A 23,075-nucleotide genomic window follows, 5' to 3' on the forward strand; every position below is an offset into this window, starting at 1 on the left:
CTCTTTATTGGGAATTTGATATGAGTATAGTTGTGATGATCACATTGACTGGGGTATACGAAATTGTTTTTGATGGAGACTTAACGGGTTCAGCAAAAATCAGGAAAATATTATTTTTCTTGTGGGCAGATCTGATTTATGGTAGTGCAAAAGGTGTTTGATTTCAATCTGCATACTTTGCCGGTGTTCTTCTTCGGTCTATCGTGCAAGAGTTATTTTTAGATGCTAATTGAGCAAACCTATGAGATAAAGGTGAGCTCTAATACTAGAATTGTTGTACTTGTACCATACTGTAACCAGCTGCTTGTGGAAGATGTCTTTAATAATTCAGCTTGGAATACGGCCAATTGATATGCTTGTCCGGCTTTGAATTTTTTAGTGTGTTATACAATTTTCACCTTTAATCCATCTGGCCCTAAATCTCTACCATAGTAGTCTGAAAATCTATATGCATGCCCGTGATTTATTAACGAATGGACTATATTGCTATTCTTGCTCTACGTGTGTTTTGTCCTACTCCTGCACCCGGAGTGCCTTTCTAACCTTTTTTTTTTGGCTGATTAACTGAGGACCAAAATGATTAAACTGGAGTATGGTGCGTATGTTTTGCAACAGAGATATCTTGTAATAACAAGATCCCCAGTACTTGGGGCCTTGTAGTAATAATGCAAGCCTTGGAAGTGGATTACACAGTTGGGGCTATTCTGGCAAACCCTCAGAATGAAAGCCCCTGGAGATACCTCAAAGCTTTGTACAAGGGTGAAAATAACTTGCCGGTAGCTGATCGCATTTTTGATGTTTGTCTCAAGGTCCTGAAGAATGATTCGACCTGTGTGTTTGCTTTGAGCTTGCTGCTCGATCTTGTTCACACTGGTTTACAGCTTTCGGATGAACCTCGAAGAGCCATAAAAGCAATGAAGAACCTTGATCCTGAAATTGCAGGCGCTGATCTTAAACTACTAAACGATATATATATTCAAATGTGTATTCTATAGAAGCAATGAAGAACTTTTGATATTTCATTTGCATGTTCAAATGCGTATTCCATAGCCTAGAAGAACCATTCCAACAATCTGGTTATGTTTTTTACTAGATTATTCATTAGTTTCTATGTATATTTAGCCATATAAAAGACAAGACTGAAAAATAAACTTTAATGAAAAAGCTCCTAAAATTATCTAAATTTAAAACTGAAAATTCAAATTTAGGCTTATAAGTATAAACAGAAGTGAAAAGACGGAGGTTGTTGAACTCAATCTGCGCATGACCTCACGTGAGATTAAAACAAATCTTAAATCAAAATTAGAAAGTAAAAATTGTACAAAAGGAGATCTTATGCTCCAAGCATAGCCATGTATGGAGGCACCGATGACAGCAATCATGCTCAGCCACGGAGTGCAGCACTAGATGAAAATAAGATAGACGATGGATCTGAACACTGGTCAGGAGTAAGACAAATGCATACAGTTCTCTATCCTACGAAAGATAAATATAGAGAGAGAGAAGAAAAAAAAGATAAAAGAAGGTGGGGAAGTCGTCCAGTCTTCTTGTCTCGGCCCACGGCTGAAACCATGGGCTCGACCGTTTCGAGCAGCCCAAGGCATCCGTGGGGGGAGGAAGGAGTCGTATGTATCGTGCATTCGTGCGTAGCGTAATTCTGAGGACACACGGCGGCCGGTCCGCGCGCGCGCTCGTCGTCATTCCGCGGCGCCCTCTTTCCTCCCCTCTGCGCGTCGTCTCGCGGTCTCCAACCCCGCCTGCCTGCCTGCGCATCCTGATTCCTGCACGGAGCCCTAAGGGGAGAGAGAGAGAAGAACAGGCAGGCGGGACAGCGGGTAGCCGAAGCAGCTCCCGAGTCGTCGCCGCGATCGTGGCATCCTCTTGGTCCGATCCCGTCTCGCCGCCATGGATTTCAGGAAGGTGCTCGACCAGACCGTCCGGGACTTGTAAGGATCAGTTTTTTTTTTCTCTCATCCTGCTCTCTGGGTGTGTTCCTACCTTCTAGAGCATTTTTTTAATCTTTTTTTTTTGTTCTTCCAGGAGGAGGGAGGTGAATCTTAAAGTGCTGAAGGTGCCGGAAATCGAGCAGAAGGTCAGGACCTCTTTTTGTTTTTCCTTTCGATTCTGCCGTCAAGAGTCGAAATATGGAATTTTGGGCGGCCAAATGGTTTGTTGTTTTACTAGTAATGGTGGAATTTGTGATTGGCGATTGAAGTTTTCCCCCCGATCTCATATGCAGGTTCTTGATGCCACCAGCGACGAGCCGTGGGGGCCGCACGGTTCCGACTTGGCAGACATCGCCCGGGCCACCAAGAGATTGTGAGTACAAAAACTCAGCAACAGCCAAAACTTTTCCCTTCTATTTCTGAGAATTTAGCATATCGAGTTCACCGCTTCGGGGCATTGCGCATTATGATTGCTCCCATGATCCCGTTGCTATCTTGTTTCGTTGCCAGTGGTGAATGTGAAATGATCATGAATGTGTTGCGGCAACGGCTGGGGAACACTGGCGCGAATTGGCGTCACGTGTATAAGGTAATAGGATTGATTGTTCGGTTGATCCACTGTTTGGACTGATTTCTTCATAACAGGATGTTTCTCTCATCACAGGCTTTGGCTGTGATCGAGTACCTTCTAGCAAATGGTACCGAGCGCGCCGTAGATGGCATAGTTGACAATAGCTCACAAATCGCAGTATGGATCCTTGGCTAGTTTTTCTAGATATTGATATTTCATTGTTTATAGTACTTATCATCTTATGCTCCTTTTCTTTGGGAAGAAACTCACAAGATTTGAGTATTTGGAGCCTAATGGAAAAGATGTTGGGCTCAATGTGCGCAAGAAGGCTGAAACTGTTCTAGCATTATTGGATGACAGGGAGAAGCTTCAAGAGGTCAGAGAGAAGGCTGCCGCTACTAGGGACAAGTAACACATTCTGTAGCCCAGTGGAGACAGACATTACTGCATTTGCCTGTAAATTTGATGTTCACTTCTTTTCATGAATCATTTGTCTAGGTATTTTGGCTTATCATCAACTGGAATAACGCACAAATCGAGTGCAGCATCATTTGGCAGTGCTAGCTACTCATCTGGTAGCCGCTATGGGAGCACAGGAGGTTCAAGGGAGGTGGGATCATTCAAGGATAGCTACAAAGACACAGAATGGAGAAAGAACAACAAAGAAACAAGGTCTAACTACAGCAGGAACAGTGAAGGGTCAAAAGAAATTACTGATAGTGCAACCAGTTATAAGTCAAAAAAGAGTGAACGGCATGGCAGAAGGTACATTCCCAATTCTACTCCTTTTTGAGGTCTCGTCATTAAAAATAGATAATATTGATACCTTTTGTTTATCAAGTTATTGAACGATTGACTTCGGAATCCAATCTTAAATTACTAAATCTGATAATTTTATTGTGTGTATAAAAGAAATCAAGATTTCTCAACTTCACACTCAAAATCATCGGCAAATCTTAGCACCACACCTGAAGCCCCAAGCTCAAAGAAATGGGAAAATGAGGATGACGATGACTTTAACCCACGAGGATCTTCAATGTCTGATGACTTTAACCCACGAGGATCATCAATGTCTGGTAAGTATTTATTTGCAGTATCTAAATATTCATTTGTGCTGTATGATTACAATGTTTTACTCATGCGTAAAGTGCTACGGATTTATTTTTATCTGACCATATTCACCATTCTGCCAACTGGGAAATTTACTTGGCTGTATCTTTTGAACTCAACTGGAACAGCTACCACGAGATCTAATCATCTAGATCTCTTTGGGCCAAACTTGATGGATGACTTTGTTGATTCTTCTACGTCCACTTCAGCAGCAACGCCTGTACCAGAGGTTGATTTATTTGCAGATACAGCTTTCCAATTAGCCGATGCTCCATTGGATGCAGCAACAGTTTCTCATACTCAGGTTTATACTTCACTAAGGCTTTTTTTTCTGCCATGATTCATTTTTCAATCCCTAAATGTTTGTGAGAACGTCCTACTCAACTATGAAGAAAGTGAAAAGAAAAGGCTGAAGATTCATAATTTACATGAACTATATTGTTGAAACCTCATTCATTATGTGTTTCTATCCACATATTTGTTGAATAAAATACTTGAGGAATTCGAAATTGTGACTTCATTATTCTACACATCGGTTTTATTTTCAGATGTCAATGCAGGACAACATTGATTTGTTTGCTGGCAGACTGTCCTCTGCTAATTCAATTACTTCAGACACACAGTTCTCAGTACGTGGTAGTCCTAACAAGTCATCAGAGCAAAAATCGTCTTCCATTGCGCATCCTTCTCCTTCCGTTTTTGATCCCTTCCAACAATCCTTTGCCGCCTCATTTCCTTCAAACACAGAGTTCTCATTTAGTGGCTCGACAAGCAGATCTTCTCAAGGAAAATCTCCTAGACCACAACATTCAAGTAATGAAGTGTTTGATCCTTTTGCTGTAATTCCACTGAAGAGTTTTGATGTATCTGAATCTTTCGAAACATTTTCTTCTAACACAGCCTCAAATGTTACTGAACTGCCATGGGATTCTTCTGGGGGTCCCAGAAGTTCTGACCGTCGTCCTTTGGAGGAACTTAATTTTGGTGCCTTCACTTCAAACTCAGGATCTGCCACAACAAGTTCAACTGAGTCCATCAAAATGCTTGGGCAGGACTCGATGTCAGCATCAAAATCAGCTGCGAAGAAAGAGACTTTTCAGGTCAAGTCTGGTATATGGGCCGATTCTTTGAGCAAAGGATTGATCGATTTGAATATAACTTCATGTAAGTATTTTCCCCCCTTTTTTCTGTTATGCATGTGGTGCAAGTTCGCAGGCATAAATTGTACTATGCATGTCTGAGTTTACATCTTGATTTTTACGCTACTGTAAAAAACCACGGAAGATAGTTACAATGGGACCATAGGTTGTTTAGTCTTGCATAGAGAAGTAACTATTCCTACTGAAGTACATGTTAGATCATCAGTATCCTTACAAGAAAACACAAGGGTCATCAAGCACAACCCAAAGGGCTAATGATGCTGAAAAGGCAGATGCATTGTTGCTCATGTTCTATTGTTGTAATATGCAGCAAAGAAGAGCAATCTTTCTAATGTTGGGGTTGTCGGACCGCTGAGCAATGGATCTAAGGATAAAGGCCCAGATACTACGTGGTACATGGGGGAGACAATGGACATCACCGGTCCTTGTCAGGTCTAGTTTGCCATCTTCGACAGAAACAGCCAGGGGAAGAGGTTATTTTCAGCACCAACATCTGGGAAGCTTCAAGTGATTTTTATCCAGGATACTCTCCTTAGTCATAAATTGGCATATGCCTTTTATTCTATGGTTCTTGCGGAGTACTCATTGGAGCATTCGTACAGTTCCATGCCTATAAGAGTATACGTGTATATAGCCACCAAACTCTGCGATGATCGGGAGACGTGTTGCCTAATAGTCAGCATTACTTCTGTACTTGAGGTGTTAATACCTTTTGTACTTATTGCCAATGATATGTTTTATTTACACGAGTAAAGAGACAATGCGATGGTAACAATTGTAAAAGGATATTTGATGTTTTGTTAATATCCAAATTCATCCATAGATCAATAAATATGTCTATTAGTGTCAATATGAATATAGAGATGGTTAAACCATCGTATAATATAAAGCGAATGTAATATGTGATAAATGTTCATATGATTTGGAAAGAGCGCAATGCGAGAATTTTTCAGGCTAAAGCAGTCAACCCATCAGCGCTGTTCAATGTCATCTGAGAAGAGATTGTAACTCGGCTGCAAGCTGGGTTGTTCCAAGCAGCTAACAGCTAGGCAGTCGCTTGTACTGTAGCTTGTCTTTTTCGGTTTTCATCCGGCAATGCCGGACTCAGCAATCTTAACGCTGAGGTTGTAAAAACCACATGTATTTACCCCTTCCCCAATCTTAATATTTTTGGTCGGCTATCTTAGCCTACCCTGCAAAAAAGGTTCATATGATTTTTTTGATTAAAAAAAAAGAGTAAATGCAAAGCATTCTGATGCTTAGAGCAGATATAATAGCAGGCTATAAACCAACTATAAGCATATTTTAAAGAGATAAGAGAAGAGAGAAGAGAGGTGTGCTACTAATTTGTAGCCAGCTGCACACGGGCTCCAAGACAAAACATGTGTATGACATGTGGGACCATGTATGGATGTTTTGTAGGTAACTATTGTATGAGTTGGCTATTAGATTAACTATAGATGAATTGGAGCTAATAGTTGGCTATACTATTAAACTTGCTCAGTAGTGACAGTTTGCTTTGTCACAGAACCTGGCGTGGAGCGGCTTGGGCCTTTGCGGAACACTGTCCTTTGCCTGAAGGAGAAGGGTTTCATCCGCTTCATGTAAGATCCAGGGACTAGCCTTACCTGTGTGGGGCGTTGGGGTTCGGAGTTTAGAATTGAACTCCCCACACCATGGACAGAAAACCCGGCTACTGCTCCAGCGACGAGCAACCCTATTTCGCTGATGTTGAGCTATTGACGAGGTTCAATAGCCCTATTTTTTTCCTTAATTGCATAGCTTGCATTTTAGGATGATATGATGCCAGCGAGGGATCCCATTTCTTCTTTACCATAGCTTTAGTATTTAATATGGAGTTCTTTTATATCATTAAAAAGCATTTTGAGATACCAAAAATTTTAGTGTAAAATTCTGATACCTCAAGATACATGGTACTCGAGACACTAAATTTTTACACTGAAAAATATGATAATTTGATATACTTTTTAAGAATATTAAAAAACTCTTTAAAATCTGTCCTTAAGAGTCAGCCAAACGAACATTTTGGAGGTACTGGAGATTACTGTGATCCATATGTATTCGTCACTCCATCAGAAAATGCTTTCAAATAGTATCATATTTATTTATTTATTTATTTTATCTGTAAAAGATGATATGATTACAATGCCAAACCAATGAAAAATGGTTAAGGTTATAGACATAATTACAACGCCAAACCAATGGAAAATGTTTAAGATTACAAAATTAGGGAGTGCTTCAAAGATCGCTGCCCCCCACTTGCAGAGTTAAAGCAAATCAAAGGAAAATCAACCGTGCAAAATTTAATTCCTCGTCGTTCATCTCACAGCAGCAGGAACACCTTCACTTCCAAAACCGTCTCCGCCTCTCCCTGCCCTTCTCCTTGTGCTCACCTTCCTCGTCCCGCGCCTTGCCGTGCGCCGGCGGCCTGTGGTCTCCAGGAGACGGCGCCGCGTCCGCCGGCTGCGCCTTCGCTCTCCTGTCCCGCGAGAATGACCGGAACGCGAGCAGCCTCGACGACATGGAGCTGGAGGGAGCCACGTCCCGCTTCGCGGCGCCCGCCGACGACGCCGTCCTTGGCTTCTCGCTCTGCGGGCTGCCGTGGTCGTCCGCGCTCTGCGTGTCGGACCCCTCCGAGTCATGCGCCGGCGGCGGCGGCGGCGTCGTGCACCCGCCGCCGGGCTTGACCGTGTCGGCGTCGTCGGGGCGGTCGGGCGCCAGCGCCGCGTGCTGCGCGGTTGGCCGCGGAAGCGTCTCACTCTCCGCCGCTTCCGCGAGATATAGTTCGTCGGGCTTCTTCCCCGCCGGCGCTTCGTTTCTTCCCGAAGCCTTCACCTCCTCCGGCTCCGGGGTCTCATCCCCTCGGCTCGGCTTCTCCTCCCCAGCATCCACAGCTTCGTTAGCCTCCTCCTCGCCTACATTGCCAGCGGTGGCGTCGCCGAAGGACATGGACAGCGCTGCTGGGGTGAACGCCGGAGTCCATACGGCGGCCGGGGCAGCTGGCGAAGTAGGCGCGGTGGCGAACGGCTCGTGGACGACGACGTCGGCGGCGCTGGAGGCTTCTCCTGGTTCGCACGCATGCAAAAGAGGAAACGGCGTGAGCGAGGAGCCGACGAAGAAAGCATGAAGGAACAACCATTACGTCGACGAGGCCGAAACGCGTGACGATTCTTCGGCCGATCGATCGACGCCACGCAAGGGCGCGAGGGAGGGGGAGGATGAACGGCGAAGGCAAGGTGACCGGCGAGGCGGTGAGAAGGTCCCCGTGCCCTCGCCGACGCCGAGGGCGAAGACACATCAGAATCTCGCGACTCTTGCGTGAACCGTGTGTGCCAATTGCCACCCGCCCCGGTGCTCGATTGATACCCGGGCGCGTCAAAAGCGGCCGCGCCATCGACGGTTGCTCATGGCTGGATCGACAGTTCGGGACGAACAGCTGCAACAGCTGGGAAGTAGTTGCCGAGTTGGCCTTGAACATATATATTCTTAAATGGGCCATTTGAGAAGGCACGACAAGATTCTTTTCTCTTCATTTTTTGTTTAACTTTCTTTTTTTTAAGGAAACAAGCTTAGCTTCAGAGAAAACTAACGTCTGCATTATAAAAAAATTTAACAAGTTCTCGAGCATGCATTCAACAAAAAGATTTCTTGCAAAGGGCGTAGTGCTAGTGTGCTACACATGTTCTCCGATACAGATATGTTTTTATTTTATTACGTAGGCAATCAAGATCGTGTTCATGTGTATCCATTCCAACGCATCAGAGGTGCACAATGAAACAAAAATCGAGTAGGACCGGTTCATCGTGGCCTCAGCGAATAGGCTACTGTACAACTAAAGAATCATCAAAAGCATACTATTTCTCACCATTTGCCAGCTTCTTTGCATCCTCTCCGTGCTCCTTGGTGTTCACTGGCACAGGCGATTTGCTGGCTAGCCTATCAGCCTCTCTTGCGGCATCGATGTCCTTCTGGCTCAGGAAGCTGGGCTGATTGGTAGAGGACAACAGTCTCGCCCACATCCTGTCGGTTATCTTAACCTTGTTTCTGGTTGACGTCACCCTCTGTTGTCAAAGTACAAAATTGGATGTCACGCTTTAAGGGTAATATTTGGCTCATGCTAATTGTTAAGGATAATATTTAGTCTAAATCTGACAACTGGAGAATTGTACTCACATGAAATGGTATGTATGCATGCCTGCCATTGACCATTCCAACTGTGAAGCTATATCCAGCCATTGCCCCATGAATGGCACTGTGCGCCAGAAGTGTGCAGTAGACATTGTCAGATGCATTGCTTGGAATTGCACGGATCATGTAAGTTGGATCTGCCATTAGAAATAATAGGCTGTTATTGCAGCATTTCATAGGAGGGTATGACAAAGTACTGCAAATTAGCACTCTGCAAATGCAAAGAGACCTGAACATAAAAACAAGATCATTACCTATGTACTTAATAGTCATCTCCATCTTTTTGTTTTTGCAATAATCCTGGAAGGAAATAATGCAAACAATTCCTCAGAGCAATATTGGAAGGAAACATGTACTCCTACTTGATAAGTTGGTTATAACTTATAATACCTAATCCATAATAAAATAATAAAAATAGCTAGTACAAATATGAAGGCTCACTGAGATACTGACACTGTACAAAGTCAATGTATGGCTCAACACCAAGGCTACTCAGCAGAGAGTCATGTATACAAAATGGGCCTAATCTATTATGAATTACAGAACATAGATATAAGTGATGAATGCACTGTGTGAACAGGACCACGCTCACATATAGATACAGCTGGTTATGCTAGCTGTGATTGAACAAAGTACTGTAAAACAGTACACCTCAGCCTACACTTGCTCAAATTGCTTAACAAGTGAGCATATAAAATGCATGACTTTTACATAAGGGAAATATGGCACAAGAGAATATCGTAGTTAACTTTCTTTAATATAATGGTGCACTTCCTATTCAAGATATGAATTTTAACTTTCCTATGGTACATATGTTTCCAAGCCAAGAGCAAATGCCATGCGTATTGGTGTGCGGTGAGCATTCTTACAGTTCCAGTGGAAATTTAAAATATCAACGCATAATGTGCATGTCAAGCAACACTACCATCTACCAACAAAATATAAAATCGAACTGGACTGGTCCCATCCGAACTCAAGTAAAACGATAGTGCATACCTTAATCTTGTGAGTCAACCAAAGACCAACATCAAGAAGCAGTTTATTTCCAGATGCATCTATCTGATCTGCTGCAGCTATACTTTTAGCAATAAGATCTTGTCCTGCTCCCTCGGCTACAACAATAACCATGTGGTTATTCTCTTTCAGCCTCCTTTCTATGTACTCAAATAGTCCACCTTCCCCTTCCAAATAAAATGGAGACTCTGGAATTAAGCAACAGTCCTACACAAGATGCAAAGAAATTCAATGAATTGGAGAATTCATGGAGAAGAATGGTAGGTGATCCGATGCATTAACAGCACTCAGAACATGTATTAGAGCAGTATAAAATATGCAGAATATGTGAATTAATAAACTACAGAACAACATATAGATATAAAACACTACTTACCACGTCTCTGCTTGCAAGAGTGGCATACATCGCAATAAACCCTGCAAGGTACCATAGCTGTAAGGAATAAGGACAGTATAATGAAATAACTAAAACAGAAATTCAGAAAATTCATCATGCATTCACATGATGAATATATTGTTTCCATTCTGTAGGCAGAAAATAAACATTTTATTAAGAATTTTCTCATGAATCAGACTATATAAGCAAATACTAGTATGATTTCTCTTAGTTTAGAGTGCATATTTACTCAATTAAATCATTACAAAGAAACAAGGGAGCAAAAAAGTAAGAGTGCACATTGCAGCAGCAGCAGCAAAGGCGCATATGGGGCTGGGACTGAGATAGAAAAACTAACCACTATAGCGACCCATCAGTTTGACTAAGCCTATTCCATTCTCAGCACTTGAAGCCTCAACATGAGCTGCATCAATGGCACGCTGGGCCTCTTCTACAGCACTATCAAAGCCAAAGGACTTGTCTATAACCTGGGTTTTTAATGTGCAGAAATAATCAATATATTTAAATAGAAAAAACGTGCAGTATAGATTCTTTTAATGCAAAAATAAACATTGTTAATCATAACTTACCGCTATATCATTATCAATTGTCTTGGGAACACCAGCAACGGCAACTTTTAGACCACGTCTACGAATTTCCTGTCAGTTGTAAAAGTAGCAAAATCAAATAAAAATCAGTTCTCAACAAAACGCTGATCATATTTACCCTCATAAATTCTAATGACATGCATATATGACATTTTAAAGCCAAATGCAGCACCACTCAACAAATTCCTGCTCCCAGACTGCACTTGAACAGAGTGTACTGAAGTTGTATGAGGTGAAAAAGTTTGACATTGTCTGAAGTTCTCTACAAGATATGCAAGCTACCTATGATAGTGATTACCTTGTATATTTCATAGGCTCCCTTCTGAGTTCCATCCCCTCCGATGATGTATACCTAAGTAAAGTACATAGGCATATTTCACCCAACTTCCAAAATAAGGATTATTATACTAAGAAATGGTTATCAGCAGTTCAACACCTACCTGATTAATCCCGCGATCTTGAATGTTGTCAACAATTTTTTTTGTGTCATGACCACCACGTGATGTTCCCAGAACTGTGCCACCTCTTTTGTGGATGTCATCGACACTTTTTGGTGTCATAGGAAGATAATTACTCGAATAGAACCCCTTGTATCCATTCTACGGAATTACTTATAGCATGTTAGACATAAGTGGAAAATACAATTCAAAAATTCATATAAGCAATATGCATGATACAATATATATTCCCATGCCAAAACTACTCGCTTTCACAAAATTTCATACTAGTCATTTGCGTAAAAATGCAATGCAATTCACAGAACACGCTTGCAACTATTTCAGTATAATACATCGAAATCATTTCCTAGATGTGTCTGTATCCTTCACAAAAAGCACAATATTTCTCTCGTTATATGTTAACAGAAAATGCCACTCAAATTTCCTGCTAAATGATATCCTAGATAATCCAATTTGGTGTTTAGGTTAGCTAGAATATCTCAAACCTGTATGCCAAATATATCATTGACATTGTACATGTGGGACAAGCCGCACACCAACTCTCTAATGACAGTATTTAGCCCAGGGCAGAGGCCTCCACAGGTTACAATGCATGCTTTCACATCTTCAGACTCGAAATACACCTGATAAAATTTGAAAATTTGCGTCAGGCTATATATGGGTAATGCATGCCTATTATAAGTGTATCCAAGGCATCCTACCCGCTGACGAGGCCCAGCACGACGGAAGTGAACTCCTCGAGGACTGTTCTTCTGAACAACCACCTGTGATGGCAAAACAACAGGTTGAGCATCACTCAGAGTTATACAGTCTACATACCCAAACAACAATGGAGACTTTTTTTTTTCACCTTTTCAGGTACAGTATCATCTGCATTGACAAAATACTGCCTGGTAAATGTATTAAAAAACACTTAGTTCAAAACACTCCACAATGAACATTACGACAGGCTGACCAAAGGGGATAGCAAAGTCAAACCAGAAAAGAAGCCTTACTTGACGGTTGAATAGGCCGGGTGATCTTGCAGTGGATTAGGAAAAGTCTGTCAGGTTAACAAAGGAACTTATTAGCTTAATCCTCATGACATCACCTTGAAAACAACTTCATTTCAGCATATAATTGAAGGCAAACAAATGAGTTGCCGCATATTCCAAGTTTAAAGGATGCACATGTAGCTGATTTATAGGAGCTACAGGGAAGGCAGTCAATTAACAGATGTTACTTCCAAAGTGAAGCTATGCTCTAGTCTATTTCTACCAAATCAAATCTCCATCCAGACACCTACAGGCACAAGTAACTAAGAGATCCACACGAATCACCAAGCTGTACTTGTCCTACACTAATGCTTAATTGATAAATATCCAGCTAAGGAATTGACCAACACCGAAATGGATCTTGTACTTGAACCAATCCCCAGAATGACACGTCCAAAAACTCCCAAAATGAAAGGAAACACCCAAATCACCAAATGACACGCAACCAAATAAAGCTCCACCTCATATAAACCAAAGCTAAATCTTACGAGATCTGCGTCTCCAGAAGGACCAAAACCATAAAAAATCACAAGCAGGAACGCAATACTACAATTGTTTCACCGCTGGCGTCGAATCCGGCAGGGTGGCGACCAGCGACTAAGCGAGAGATAGGGGAGACCGGGAGAGGTGGGAAAAAAAAGGAGGGCTGTCGGCGCTCACGGGGAGATCGGAGAGGTAGTCCGTGAAGTGCGGGACATCGTCGAGGAGGTAGCCGTAGTCGCCCTCCTCGAGCTTGGCGTAGGCGGCGTCGTCGTCGGGGAGGCTCATGGCGGAGGCGTTCCGGAGGGCGCGGAGGTTGGGGTAGGAGTCGCGGGAGATCCGCACGCACGTGGCCGAGAATGGCAGCGCCTTCGCCACCGGCCCCTGCCGCTGGTGCCCTGGCGCCGCCGGCGAGTCGTGGTCCTCCTCCACCGCCACGCCCAGCTCCGCCTCCTCCTCCTCCTTGGGGAGAATGATGTGAGACGCCATCAGAATAACTCCACCACCCAGCACCACCACCACCACTCCACCAGTAGCTTTCCGAGCTCTCAACTTGGCTGGGTGCGATTCGCGCGTAAAAAAGAATAATGATTTTCTCTTACCGGACGAAACCGACGAAGGGGGCGGTGGGTCGAGGTTTATATATTTCTGTCTCGGCGAGGAGAGAGAAGCGAAGCGTGGTGAAGGGGAAAGAAGGCCCGAGAGCGGTTTTCTGGTATGGTTGTTTCTGGTTTTCTGCCGCCCGCCGGAGAGGTTAACGATGAGATGGCTGCGTAATGAGGTGATTAATCGTGTCCGGTTTAGCACGACACAGGTTTGCGCAGCCTGTGAATAGATGGGTGGCTAATTTAAGATGAGCAGAAATGCATAAAATTCTCACGTCGAAATTGACGGGCATCGTCGTGGTTTTGAGTTTTGACATATACGTAAACTTTGGTTATTGTGAAGCTTTTTTGTCTAAGACTATAATATAGCAAATAAGCTGGCTATAAAATATTTTTAGTTTTTTTAGTTATATCATTAATATAGAACTCATATGTTTCTTACAGAGTTTCTTGATTCTTATGTCCGAGCTGACTATAAGTGTATAACTCGTTTCTCCTCTCTCTTCTCCACGTCAGTATTTAGTCAGTTTGTAGCATGTTATTAAACTTGCTCATAGGATGGAAGGAAATGAAAATGGAAAAGGCTATCAGCATATCTGGTGCTCTCCGTAAGCGTGCGAGATTGTAAGTCTAGATATCATATATACAAGGAGTATATATTTATGTGTGATTAAGATCTTATTTAGGAGCTTCTGGGCAGCAGGCAGAATCCGTAAAAGTCTAAAGCTCCCCTATTCTAATTCTAACCATGTGTAATTGTGAAGTTCAGAAAATGAATTATTTCCTTTTATTTAAAAATATAAGTATGTATGTATGTAACAAATATTAAGATTAGGTATATACATTAATCACTTCATTTATCAATTTTAAATTTTGCATGGTTTAGATTGTTGGTCGGAGAATAATTGTTGTGATAAAAATAATGAGAATCAACATAGGAATGCTTATAATATTTAAATTAAAAATAGTAAATTTTATAAAACTATAGATAGTTTGACCAAACTATCATAAAACTATAAGTTTAAAATTTAAGCGTGTGTATTACCTAACTATATATTTAACACCAATTTTTCACAAAACTGCAAATTTAACATCAGTTTTGTCAAAAAAAATTACAAATTTTGTAAGTTAACAAAGATAATAGTGAAGCTCTAAAACCTGTAGTTCTTTGATAATTTTATCACTAAATATGTAATTTTATGATACAAGATAATAAGTTTATTGCTATCTATATATATATAGTTTTGTAATACACGATCTTAAATATGTAGTTTTTGATAATTTGATTAAAATACCTATAATTTTATAAAATTAACTCAATTAAAACTATTAATATTTTGAAGAAAAGCACCAGAAGCTAAAAGCCTAAAAGCTGCAAAATTCAACTTTCTAGATTTTCACCTATACGAGCAAGTTCAATTCAATATATAGCCAACTAGTAGCTGTCAATTTAATAGCTAATTTATATAATAGGTACATACAAAACATAAACTATCATATCCCTGTCGTACAAATATTATGTCTTGAAGTCTGTGTGCTATAGCTGACTATAAATTTATAGCCCGATGCTCTTCTATCTCCTCTCTTATCTCCTTAAAATATATTTATAGCTAGCTTATAGCTATCTATTGTACATACTCTACTGTATACATGTCAGAACCTTACCTCTCCAAACATCATGTAAAATACTACTTCTGCCACATAATAATGTCATTTTTTGATTTCTGTGCCCAATGCTTTGACCATTCAATTTATTTGAAAATTTTGTAAAAAAATTTTAAAAATCACGTATAAGGTACTATTAATATTATTTTATCATCTAGTAACAATAAAAATATTAATCATAAAAAAAATTCAAATAAGACAAAAAATTAAAATATTATATCTAAAAATTGAAAAATAAATTTATTTTAAAACGGAGGCGGTAGTAACTGTGAATCAGGTCATCCAACCCAAATACTGTCTGAAAGGGGATGACCGTAGGAGATGAGAGAGACGGTCAGCGAATCAGCGGTCATCAAAGAGAACAATGTGAAGTCGCATCGGTGCGTCGCTCCCCCTCTCGCTCGCGCGTGCCAGTGTGCCACGGCAATGTTGGCACTTGGCACTCGGCGACACTGCTCTGGGATGCAAAAAAAAAAAAAAAAAGCGTGTTCGCATTCTCCCGGGCCGGGTATCGCTTCGCTGCCTGGTCGTCTCGTCTTGTCTCGTCCCAACCTGGTGTCGGCAGGTGGAAGATGCATGCCCGATGCCGCGCCCATCGCGAGCGAGCACCGGGGCGGGTCCGGGAGTGGAGCGCACGAGCGGGCGCGTGGATTGGTGGCCGCGTCTCTCTCGCATCGCGCATCTCGCCACATGGCCGACCGCTTGCCTTTGCGTTTTACAGCTACCCGTATTACGGTTCGATTTCACACTTTTGGGCGGTGAATCGCACCAGGTTTTGATGTAGTACTTCCTTGGCTGGCGCTGCCATTTCACGCCGGGCTCCGTTCGGGAAAAGGAAGGTGGCATCTAGAACCATACGAATCGGGTGCCTACACACCTTCTGGAATCAAGACTTCAGGGTAGGAACTAGAAGTCGTGAAGTAACACGGAAGCATCCTTCTATGCATCACCGGTAAAGAGAGCGACCGGCCAATTATCGTAGTACTCGCATAATGCTTCGTATTATACTCCATGATCACTCCGTCTTATTCAAATCCTGGTAGCGTTGCCCACAGATAGCACTGTATGCTGGGTTTGGGCTTTTAGCTCTGCTCCCATAATCAGGCGACCATCAGTGCCCCGGACAGCACCGGACAGCCTGCTGGCCAATTTGCCATCGTCACGTCACAACTAATTGCAAGAACAGTACCAACCTGACATATAAGGATGGGCATAGGTCGACACGCGGATAGTTTAGGACCAACTCTAGTATAACAAAATAAACTAAATTTCACCATAAAATAAAATTTAATTCATTTAGTTAAACTAAAGTCGACAATAAAATAACCGCGGATCAACACGGCCATCTCTATTGACATCATCCTTATTGTAAGTGTCGAACAACTTTTGTCTTTCGACACTTTTGGCTCCTTTTCGGCGATTGCTTGATTAAAGTACTTCTGATTCAACGAGTAGCAATTTGACAAATTCAAAATTGCTGTGAAAAGAAGTCATGGAATCACTACAGCAGAAATATTCAATCTGGACTGCATACATAGTGCACCACACAGGCCCATACCAGTGCAGACATCGGGTATAACCGTATAAACAGACACGGCGTCAGTTATTGAAACCCGCGGGGCCAACTGATACCAACACACACACCAACATAAAATCAGATCACAGAGAAAATTACATCAGGATACGGAAGAATGACTTGTGTTCTAGAAGACGTGATGAGGAAGAAGATTATAGCTACGTAAAGCTGTATTTCAGGCTTAGACCGTGCCGAAAAAGTAACATTGATACGTGATGGCCTTGGGGAACTGAGTTAAAACATTCGAGCATCAGCTTACCGTGAAGGTTAAGAAAACGTCAAGATGATTTCATAACGTATAGGCTTGAACTAAATATCTCTGCCGCCGAAAAGGCCAGTTATGATGTGCTCAGCACGATACCAAAAAAAAAGGCCAATAAAAAGGGGTTCCAGCCTGATGCAGACAGATCTATATGAGTATGACTATAACCTGCTTAAAACATCATTGCCATATGAGTATGACTATTATTTGCTTAAAACATACAAGAAAGTCTAGATAATTTATTCCAGTGAATTCCAGTGGTTAGGGCAAGGACCAGTAGAGTAACACATCTGCATCTTGAGATCGGGGCAACCGGGCAAGTCATGTAATAACCTTTTGCTTACTTTGAGAAAAACTTCTGGCTAACAGATTCATAGCTGGGGACATGAATAACTGCAAGAAAGCATTATAGTGAATCGCAAGTCCACAATTATAAATTTTACAAGGTAGTATAAGATAATCTATAAAGGAAACACATGAACGAAGATCAAGTTAGAACATACCATCGCCCCACGATGCCAGTGTAAGGGGCGAAGAAATTATCTTCTTGGCAGTAGAAGAAATGTCATTCAAGGTGATTGCTTCAAGATCTTTCAAAAAATGCTCAATGGGTTTCCTGCAATTCCAACAAGGCCGAGTTGAGATTCACAACCAAGGAGGGCAAATTAATGATGGATTACTGCCTCGATACTGATGAAGTGTTGACCTGCTGACTAGCTAACAGAAAATTGTGGTCAATCCGCATCATGCAATAGTTGATGCAACTATGGTTATATAGAGACCCGGTAGTCTATTTGTACTGCCTAGACACATGCCATTCAATGGAACATAATACATACTCCATCCGACAACATAATACATACTCCATCTGACAATGTAAGCATTTTTAGAGTTGGGCACAGGTATTAGGGAAATGGATAGAAATGACTAGGAGAACGTTGTAATTGGTTGTGAAGAGAATGTAGGAGAAGAAACTAAATGTAGGATGGTTGTGATTGGTTGAAATGAATAGGTAGGTGGCGAAATAACTTCATTTTGGGAAAACTCTTGAGTAATAGAAATAACTTTATTTTGGGTCAGAGGGAGTACATTAGTACTTTAGTAATTTATATGAAAACCAATATATTGAGCGGGGTAAGGAGAGGTGCCATCTGTTCAATTTCTTGGAGTGCTAAACATGGCAGGATCTCACAATGTCAGCGAGGCGGTGCATGGGTGGCTATCCAGATTAGTTTTCTTTTTCCTTATTCAAATTGGGTTTCCCAAGAGATAGCCTTTCTTCAAGTGGGAGCAGCAGATGGACATACTACATCTTTATAATAGTATATATATAATATATAGAAAAATGTAAATACTAATGCAGGTTACACCTCGAATCACTTGCCATGAATATTCCAACAAAAAGGAGCAATGCTGTATACAAATAGCAAAACAACTGTAGTTCATTCACAATTGAAGGATTGAAGCTCTATGCTTGTGTAAATAATGAAGGTGAAATCTCAATAGAAAAGATATATTTGTAGGTTTCAGTTTCACGATGACATGCTAAAGTTCATGCTCTTAAAATTGGACTCAGAACACAGCACGACTCCAAAGTGACAGCTCGTAAATGTTACTGAATGCATGGCTAGTGCATGTAAAGGTTTAAGAACCATGTGAAGAAACTTTTATTGCTATGTAACCCTACCTTTCCCCATATGTCAAAATCTGCCGCCCAATGTCTTCAGATGCTACAGCCTGCAGTGAAGAAAATAAAGTGTCAAGGATACAACAGGAAGCAAAACATAAGCACAAAGGATTCAAGTAGTAATTAGACATGCATACTCTTGATTCCAAATTCATCAAAACTGCAGACTTGGTTGCCTGTTTTGCTCGATCAAGCTGTTCTTGTGTAACTAAGTAAAAAAGCAACCATGAGGGAAATGTACATGGCTGTAACCCAAAAAATGATTCCTTATAAATATCCAGTATGTCAAATAAGAAGCAAACCTTGTCCAGGTGTAGCAACGTCAAGGAGCTCTCGTGCTGCCAAATCCACAGCCTTGGAAGCGAAATCTGGGCTCTGATTGAAACACATAAGGATGTGTCAAATCCAATTTTATAACACGTGATGGAAGTAACAAAACAGTTACTGTCACTCAGGCTACCAATAAATAGCACAATGAACACAAGAAAACAAAAAACAAAATGGATGCAAATTGAGATCTCTGCAAGGCTTTAGTCAATCTTTACACTCTCTCTACATAGTGTCATTTCCAGGTAAAGCTAGAGAGAAGAAAATGGTACAAAATGTTGTACAAGAATAGTGGTAGGGAGGCGTGAAGGTAGGATGTACAACAAACATCCCAAACAGATCAAAGTAGAGCAGGCTGTGTGGCCATTTGCCATACACCCTGCTAAACAGAGAAGTATGAAAAGTTGCAAACGTGCCGCTAGATCACAGTTCCAGATGGATGCTTTACACACATCCCGCAAAAGTATTTGCTCGTTTCTAGCTTCTATTATCCATAGATTCATAGAAAGGCAAATCTACCTCTTCACCTACTTAAGCAACCGTTGACCTCTGTTTTGGCTAGAAAGGTCACTGGCTGCTTGGCCTGGTTTCATCATGGGCCTCATTCAATCAAAGTATTCCATGTGTAAGATAGTGTGTTGATCCTAGTAAGCCGAAAGGACAAAGCGACCAAGTTGGCTGTGCAGGCTAATCAACTACTGGATCTACATAAGCACAATGAACATTATAATAACCACTAGAGTAGGGTGATTCCAATTTGATATAAATATACAGGCACTAAACTACATTCACTCCTTGACTTTCACAAAAATTCAGGCTTATCAATATTTTATAAGAGGCTCACAGTTGTTGTGTGGATTCCAAAAAGACCAGAATGGTTGTAGATACTGTTGAATGCAGAGAATGACTCGATCTGATGATAGTTATTTAATATCCGGAGATCTGTAAGTAAAACGACACATTAACATTAACAAATTGACACAGAAGGTCAACTTAAATTTTCAAAACATTGATGAGAATGTGGATTCAACATACACAATCGAGAATGCATGCCCTTCCCAGGACCACCAGCAGAGAAAGAACCACCTCCTCCCATAAGCATCTGCAAAATAACAAGAGCGTCAGTATTGTGTGTTGCTTTATTAAGAAAATATGAACAGACAAGGCAGTCTACTAGGCATTAAGGATAATGTAGCAGAGCGTTTTGTTGGTAAATAGTAGTGATAGTTAAATTCGATGTTTGCCAACAATACCTGAAGAACAGTAACAATGATTGCAGTTTTCTCTTCATACCATCCACCTGGCACTTCAAAAGCAAGAGCAATATGTGTCTTCTGTTCATGAAAAGGAAACCAGGATTATAAGCATATATATACACAACCTCATCAACAAACAGCAAAAACTCACGTCAGAGTCCGCTTGACAACGATAGTCTCCTCCCACATAAACTGATTTAGGCTCTTCTGGATGTTTCACACTTGGAAGATCTAACAGAAGTGGCTCAGCAATTGAAACTAACTCATCATGTTCAACTCCTGATGCTGCAAGGACCATCCTAGGTGCTGTATAATTTTCCTGAATTCATCAATGCATGCATATGTCAAAGCACGACCTTTCTAACGAAATAACAATATAGATGGCAAGTTGATGAATCTTACAGCAATGAATTCCTCAAGGATACTACTGTCCAACCTATGTATAGCGGATTGAGGTGCCATTAGGGGTTTCGCCAGTGCCCCAGAATAGCCAGCAGAATGGAGTGCCTCTAGAAGTAAACCTTGAGGATCTTCAGATACTTCAGCTATTTCAGCCTTGATCTTCTCCAGCTGTAGAGGGAAGTAGACATGATTATTTTTAATGCCAACAAAATACAGCTTACCTGAAGTGCTACCTTTGAAATGATAAAATACCTGCTCTTTAACCTCCCAGTCAAAAAAGGCTGGATTCCTCACACTATCAATAAGCACTTCAACCATCTCAGGTACATACGCCTTGAATGCATCATAGGTGTAGCACATTTGTTCACGAGAGGCTGATGCAGAGACATTCCCTCCAATGGCTTCTACCTCACGTACTAGCCGCAAATGGCTCCTGTTTGTAGTGCTCTTGAACGCCATTCTCTCCAACAGATGTGATGCTCCAGATGAAGCAGGTGTTTCATACATAGAACCACAGTCAATATACAGTCCCACAGATGCTGCTGGACTCTGCAGATATGTCCTAAAAATTACTTTCATGCCAATACATTAATAAAAAAGAGAATCTATTGAAACACCTAAAGGCATATAGTGACACTGTCATACCACTGAAGTTTCTGAAGCAATTTTGATGCCATTCGGGAGGGTGGTGACTTTTGTTTTAGATGGTTCAACAAAGTCTGGCAGCGGTGGAGGAAGGGTAATACCCGGGAGAGGGACATCAAGAGGAGGCAGTTGGCTCGGCTTGTCCCCAAGAAGCCAGCCAAACAAACCACCTGAAGACTGCTTCACAATACTTGTACTAGCAAACCTACTAGAACCATGTCTCTGCAAGCACATAAGAAAAGAGACGTGTCTTTATAGTACATGACTATGGTTTATGGAAATTGAAAGAGAACACATAATGTGGTAGAAATAACATCAGCTGGCATTATTTTAGAAGTAAGGAGGTACTCAAACTGAAAAAATGCTTATGAAAAAGAAAAAGAAAACATCTATGCAAATTACAGAAACGGCTGAGGCAGTCACCACTCACCACTGAAAACCAAAACTAGAAAGGTCATATTGGAAAGAGAAATGCCACAGAAGTAAAAATTTAATCTTGATTTTTGCATCACCCTTTTCCTTTGTTATTAAATTGGTTACATTAAAATAATTGTTTTAAGCATTTGGGTGAACCTTACGGAAAAAAACTCAAAATGTCATATTAACACTACCAATCTAAAAAAAAAAATGACATTAGCAATACGTCTATTGAGTCAGCGCCGATTTTGTGCTTGAGTTAACTCACTCATCTAAGCGACACTTCTGGACGAATCAAACAATAACAAAAAAACAGCTTTAAGGTCAAAACAATAAAATGCAATAGGCCAAAATAAAACGTGATGCCAGTGCATTCAACATAACATCATGCACCGTCATGTAAAATGTTGTTACAGTACCTCAACCGTGTTATTTGAATAAATTTAACCAGAAATCGTTAAGTGCTAGAGAGAATCCGTGACCGCTATGTGTATCAAGAGGATACAGATTGCTTCACTAATCGGGGAATAACAGACAACGCAACAAAAGAAAATGTATATTCCAGCTCCCGTACCAGCCTCTAGCCAACCCAACAACGATTAATCGCAGGCATCAACAATTCCTATTCCTACACGGAACGACCTCCGCGTGGGTTGAATCGGATGGGGATTCGCGGCGCGAAGATCGGGCTGGGCGGTTGGTACCTTGAGAGAACGGAGGTGGCTCCCGGCGATGCGGTACATGTTTGCCGCGCGCGTCACGGAGGCTCGGGGGGGGGGGGGCGGCGGCGACCGACCGTCGGAGGCGAGGGGGAGCAGCCGCCGGGGATGTGGGAGACGCGGGGGGTGCGACCGTCCGGTGCGGCGCGGAGGGTTGAGCTCGGCCGGGTGGAGTGGTCGGATCCGCGTCGCGTAGGTTTCAGTAAGGGAAGGCTCTGGGCCTCTGGTTTGTGGGCTCATGCGGGCGCGGGCCTTCACAGGCCGAATGGTTTGGGAAAAGGAAAAAGTTCACCAAAGGTCCTGAGAATTTAAATGCGAGTCTATTTTTCGTCCTTTAACCGGAATATCAGAAATGTTGTACCCTAAACTCGCATAATCTGTCTAAAAAGTATTCCTCGATATTATTAACTTATTTTTTGACTGATTTTGTTAAGGTGGCGTCCGATGGATCTCACATGTCAGGTTTTTTAAATTTTTTTTCCTTCCTTTCTTTTCTTCTCTTCCTTCCTCTCATCTCTCTTCTTCCTCCTTTCTCTGATTCTCTCCCA

At 41.7% G+C, this 23,075-nt stretch overlaps 4 protein-coding genes across 6 annotated transcripts; 1 reads left to right on the forward strand and 3 right to left on the reverse strand.

The window, feature by feature from the left end:
* The first annotated feature begins 1,705 nt into the window (after window positions 1-1,705).
* Window positions 1,706-5,637, forward strand: LOC102706607 (clathrin interactor EPSIN 1-like). Of its 3 annotated transcripts, XM_015835910.2 has the most exons (12): window positions 1,708-1,946; window positions 2,041-2,092; window positions 2,240-2,319; window positions 2,457-2,535; window positions 2,611-2,694; window positions 2,780-2,925; window positions 3,016-3,282; window positions 3,430-3,593; window positions 3,756-3,931; window positions 4,176-4,440; window positions 4,528-4,791; window positions 5,098-5,637. In XM_015835910.2, exons 1-12 carry the CDS (start codon window positions 1,906-1,908, stop codon window positions 5,223-5,225), a joined length of 1,746 nt encoding a protein of 581 aa, XP_015691396.1. In that variant the 5' UTR covers window positions 1,708-1,905; the 3' UTR covers window positions 5,226-5,637. The 3 variants fall into 3 exon arrangements, with proteins under 3 accessions (XP_015691389.1, XP_015691392.1, XP_015691396.1); XM_015835903.2 differs by having other exon boundaries at window positions 1,706-1,946; window positions 4,176-4,791; XM_015835906.2 differs by having other exon boundaries at window positions 1,706-1,946; window positions 4,188-4,791.
* Window positions 5,638-6,896: 1,259 nt separating this feature from the next.
* LOC102706066 (mucin-1-like) lies at window positions 6,897-8,400 on the reverse strand. Its single transcript, XM_015832589.2, has one exon. The coding sequence runs from the start codon at window positions 7,755-7,757 to the stop codon at window positions 7,152-7,154; it is 606 nt and encodes a 201-aa protein (XP_015688075.1). The 5' UTR covers window positions 7,758-8,400; the 3' UTR covers window positions 6,897-7,151.
* Window positions 8,401-8,490: 90 nt separating this feature from the next.
* On the reverse strand, window positions 8,491-13,564 carry LOC102706889 (ATP-dependent 6-phosphofructokinase 6-like). Its single transcript, XM_006644613.3, has 14 exons — window positions 13,147-13,564; window positions 12,448-12,494; window positions 12,303-12,342; window positions 12,154-12,216; window positions 11,938-12,075; window positions 11,435-11,593; window positions 11,293-11,346; window positions 10,977-11,045; window positions 10,745-10,874; window positions 10,387-10,427; window positions 9,993-10,217; window positions 9,251-9,296; window positions 8,982-9,133; window positions 8,491-8,869 (listed from the first exon to the last, which is right to left on the reverse strand). The coding sequence occupies exons 1-14, from the start codon at window positions 13,453-13,455 to the stop codon at window positions 8,663-8,665; spliced, it is 1,680 nt and encodes a 559-aa protein (XP_006644676.1). The 5' UTR covers window positions 13,456-13,564; the 3' UTR covers window positions 8,491-8,662.
* Window positions 13,565-16,773: 3,209 nt separating this feature from the next.
* LOC102707164 (mitochondrial-processing peptidase subunit alpha-like) lies at window positions 16,774-22,707 on the reverse strand. The gene is made up of 13 exons (XM_006644614.3): window positions 22,513-22,707; window positions 21,392-21,613; window positions 20,999-21,295; window positions 20,747-20,914; window positions 20,496-20,663; window positions 20,342-20,422; window positions 20,124-20,190; window positions 19,933-20,030; window positions 19,064-19,136; window positions 18,899-18,969; window positions 18,762-18,811; window positions 17,578-17,690; window positions 16,774-17,467 (listed from the first exon to the last, which is right to left on the reverse strand). The coding sequence occupies exons 1-13, from the start codon at window positions 22,549-22,551 to the stop codon at window positions 17,415-17,417; spliced, it is 1,500 nt and encodes a 499-aa protein (XP_006644677.1). The 5' UTR covers window positions 22,552-22,707; the 3' UTR covers window positions 16,774-17,414.
* Between the last annotated feature and the right edge of the window lie 368 nt (window positions 22,708-23,075).

The sequence above is a fragment of the Oryza brachyantha genome, chromosome 1, assembly GCF_000231095.2.
Source record: "Oryza brachyantha chromosome 1, ObraRS2, whole genome shotgun sequence".
NCBI classification, from domain to species: domain Eukaryota; kingdom Viridiplantae; phylum Streptophyta; class Magnoliopsida; order Poales; family Poaceae; genus Oryza; species Oryza brachyantha.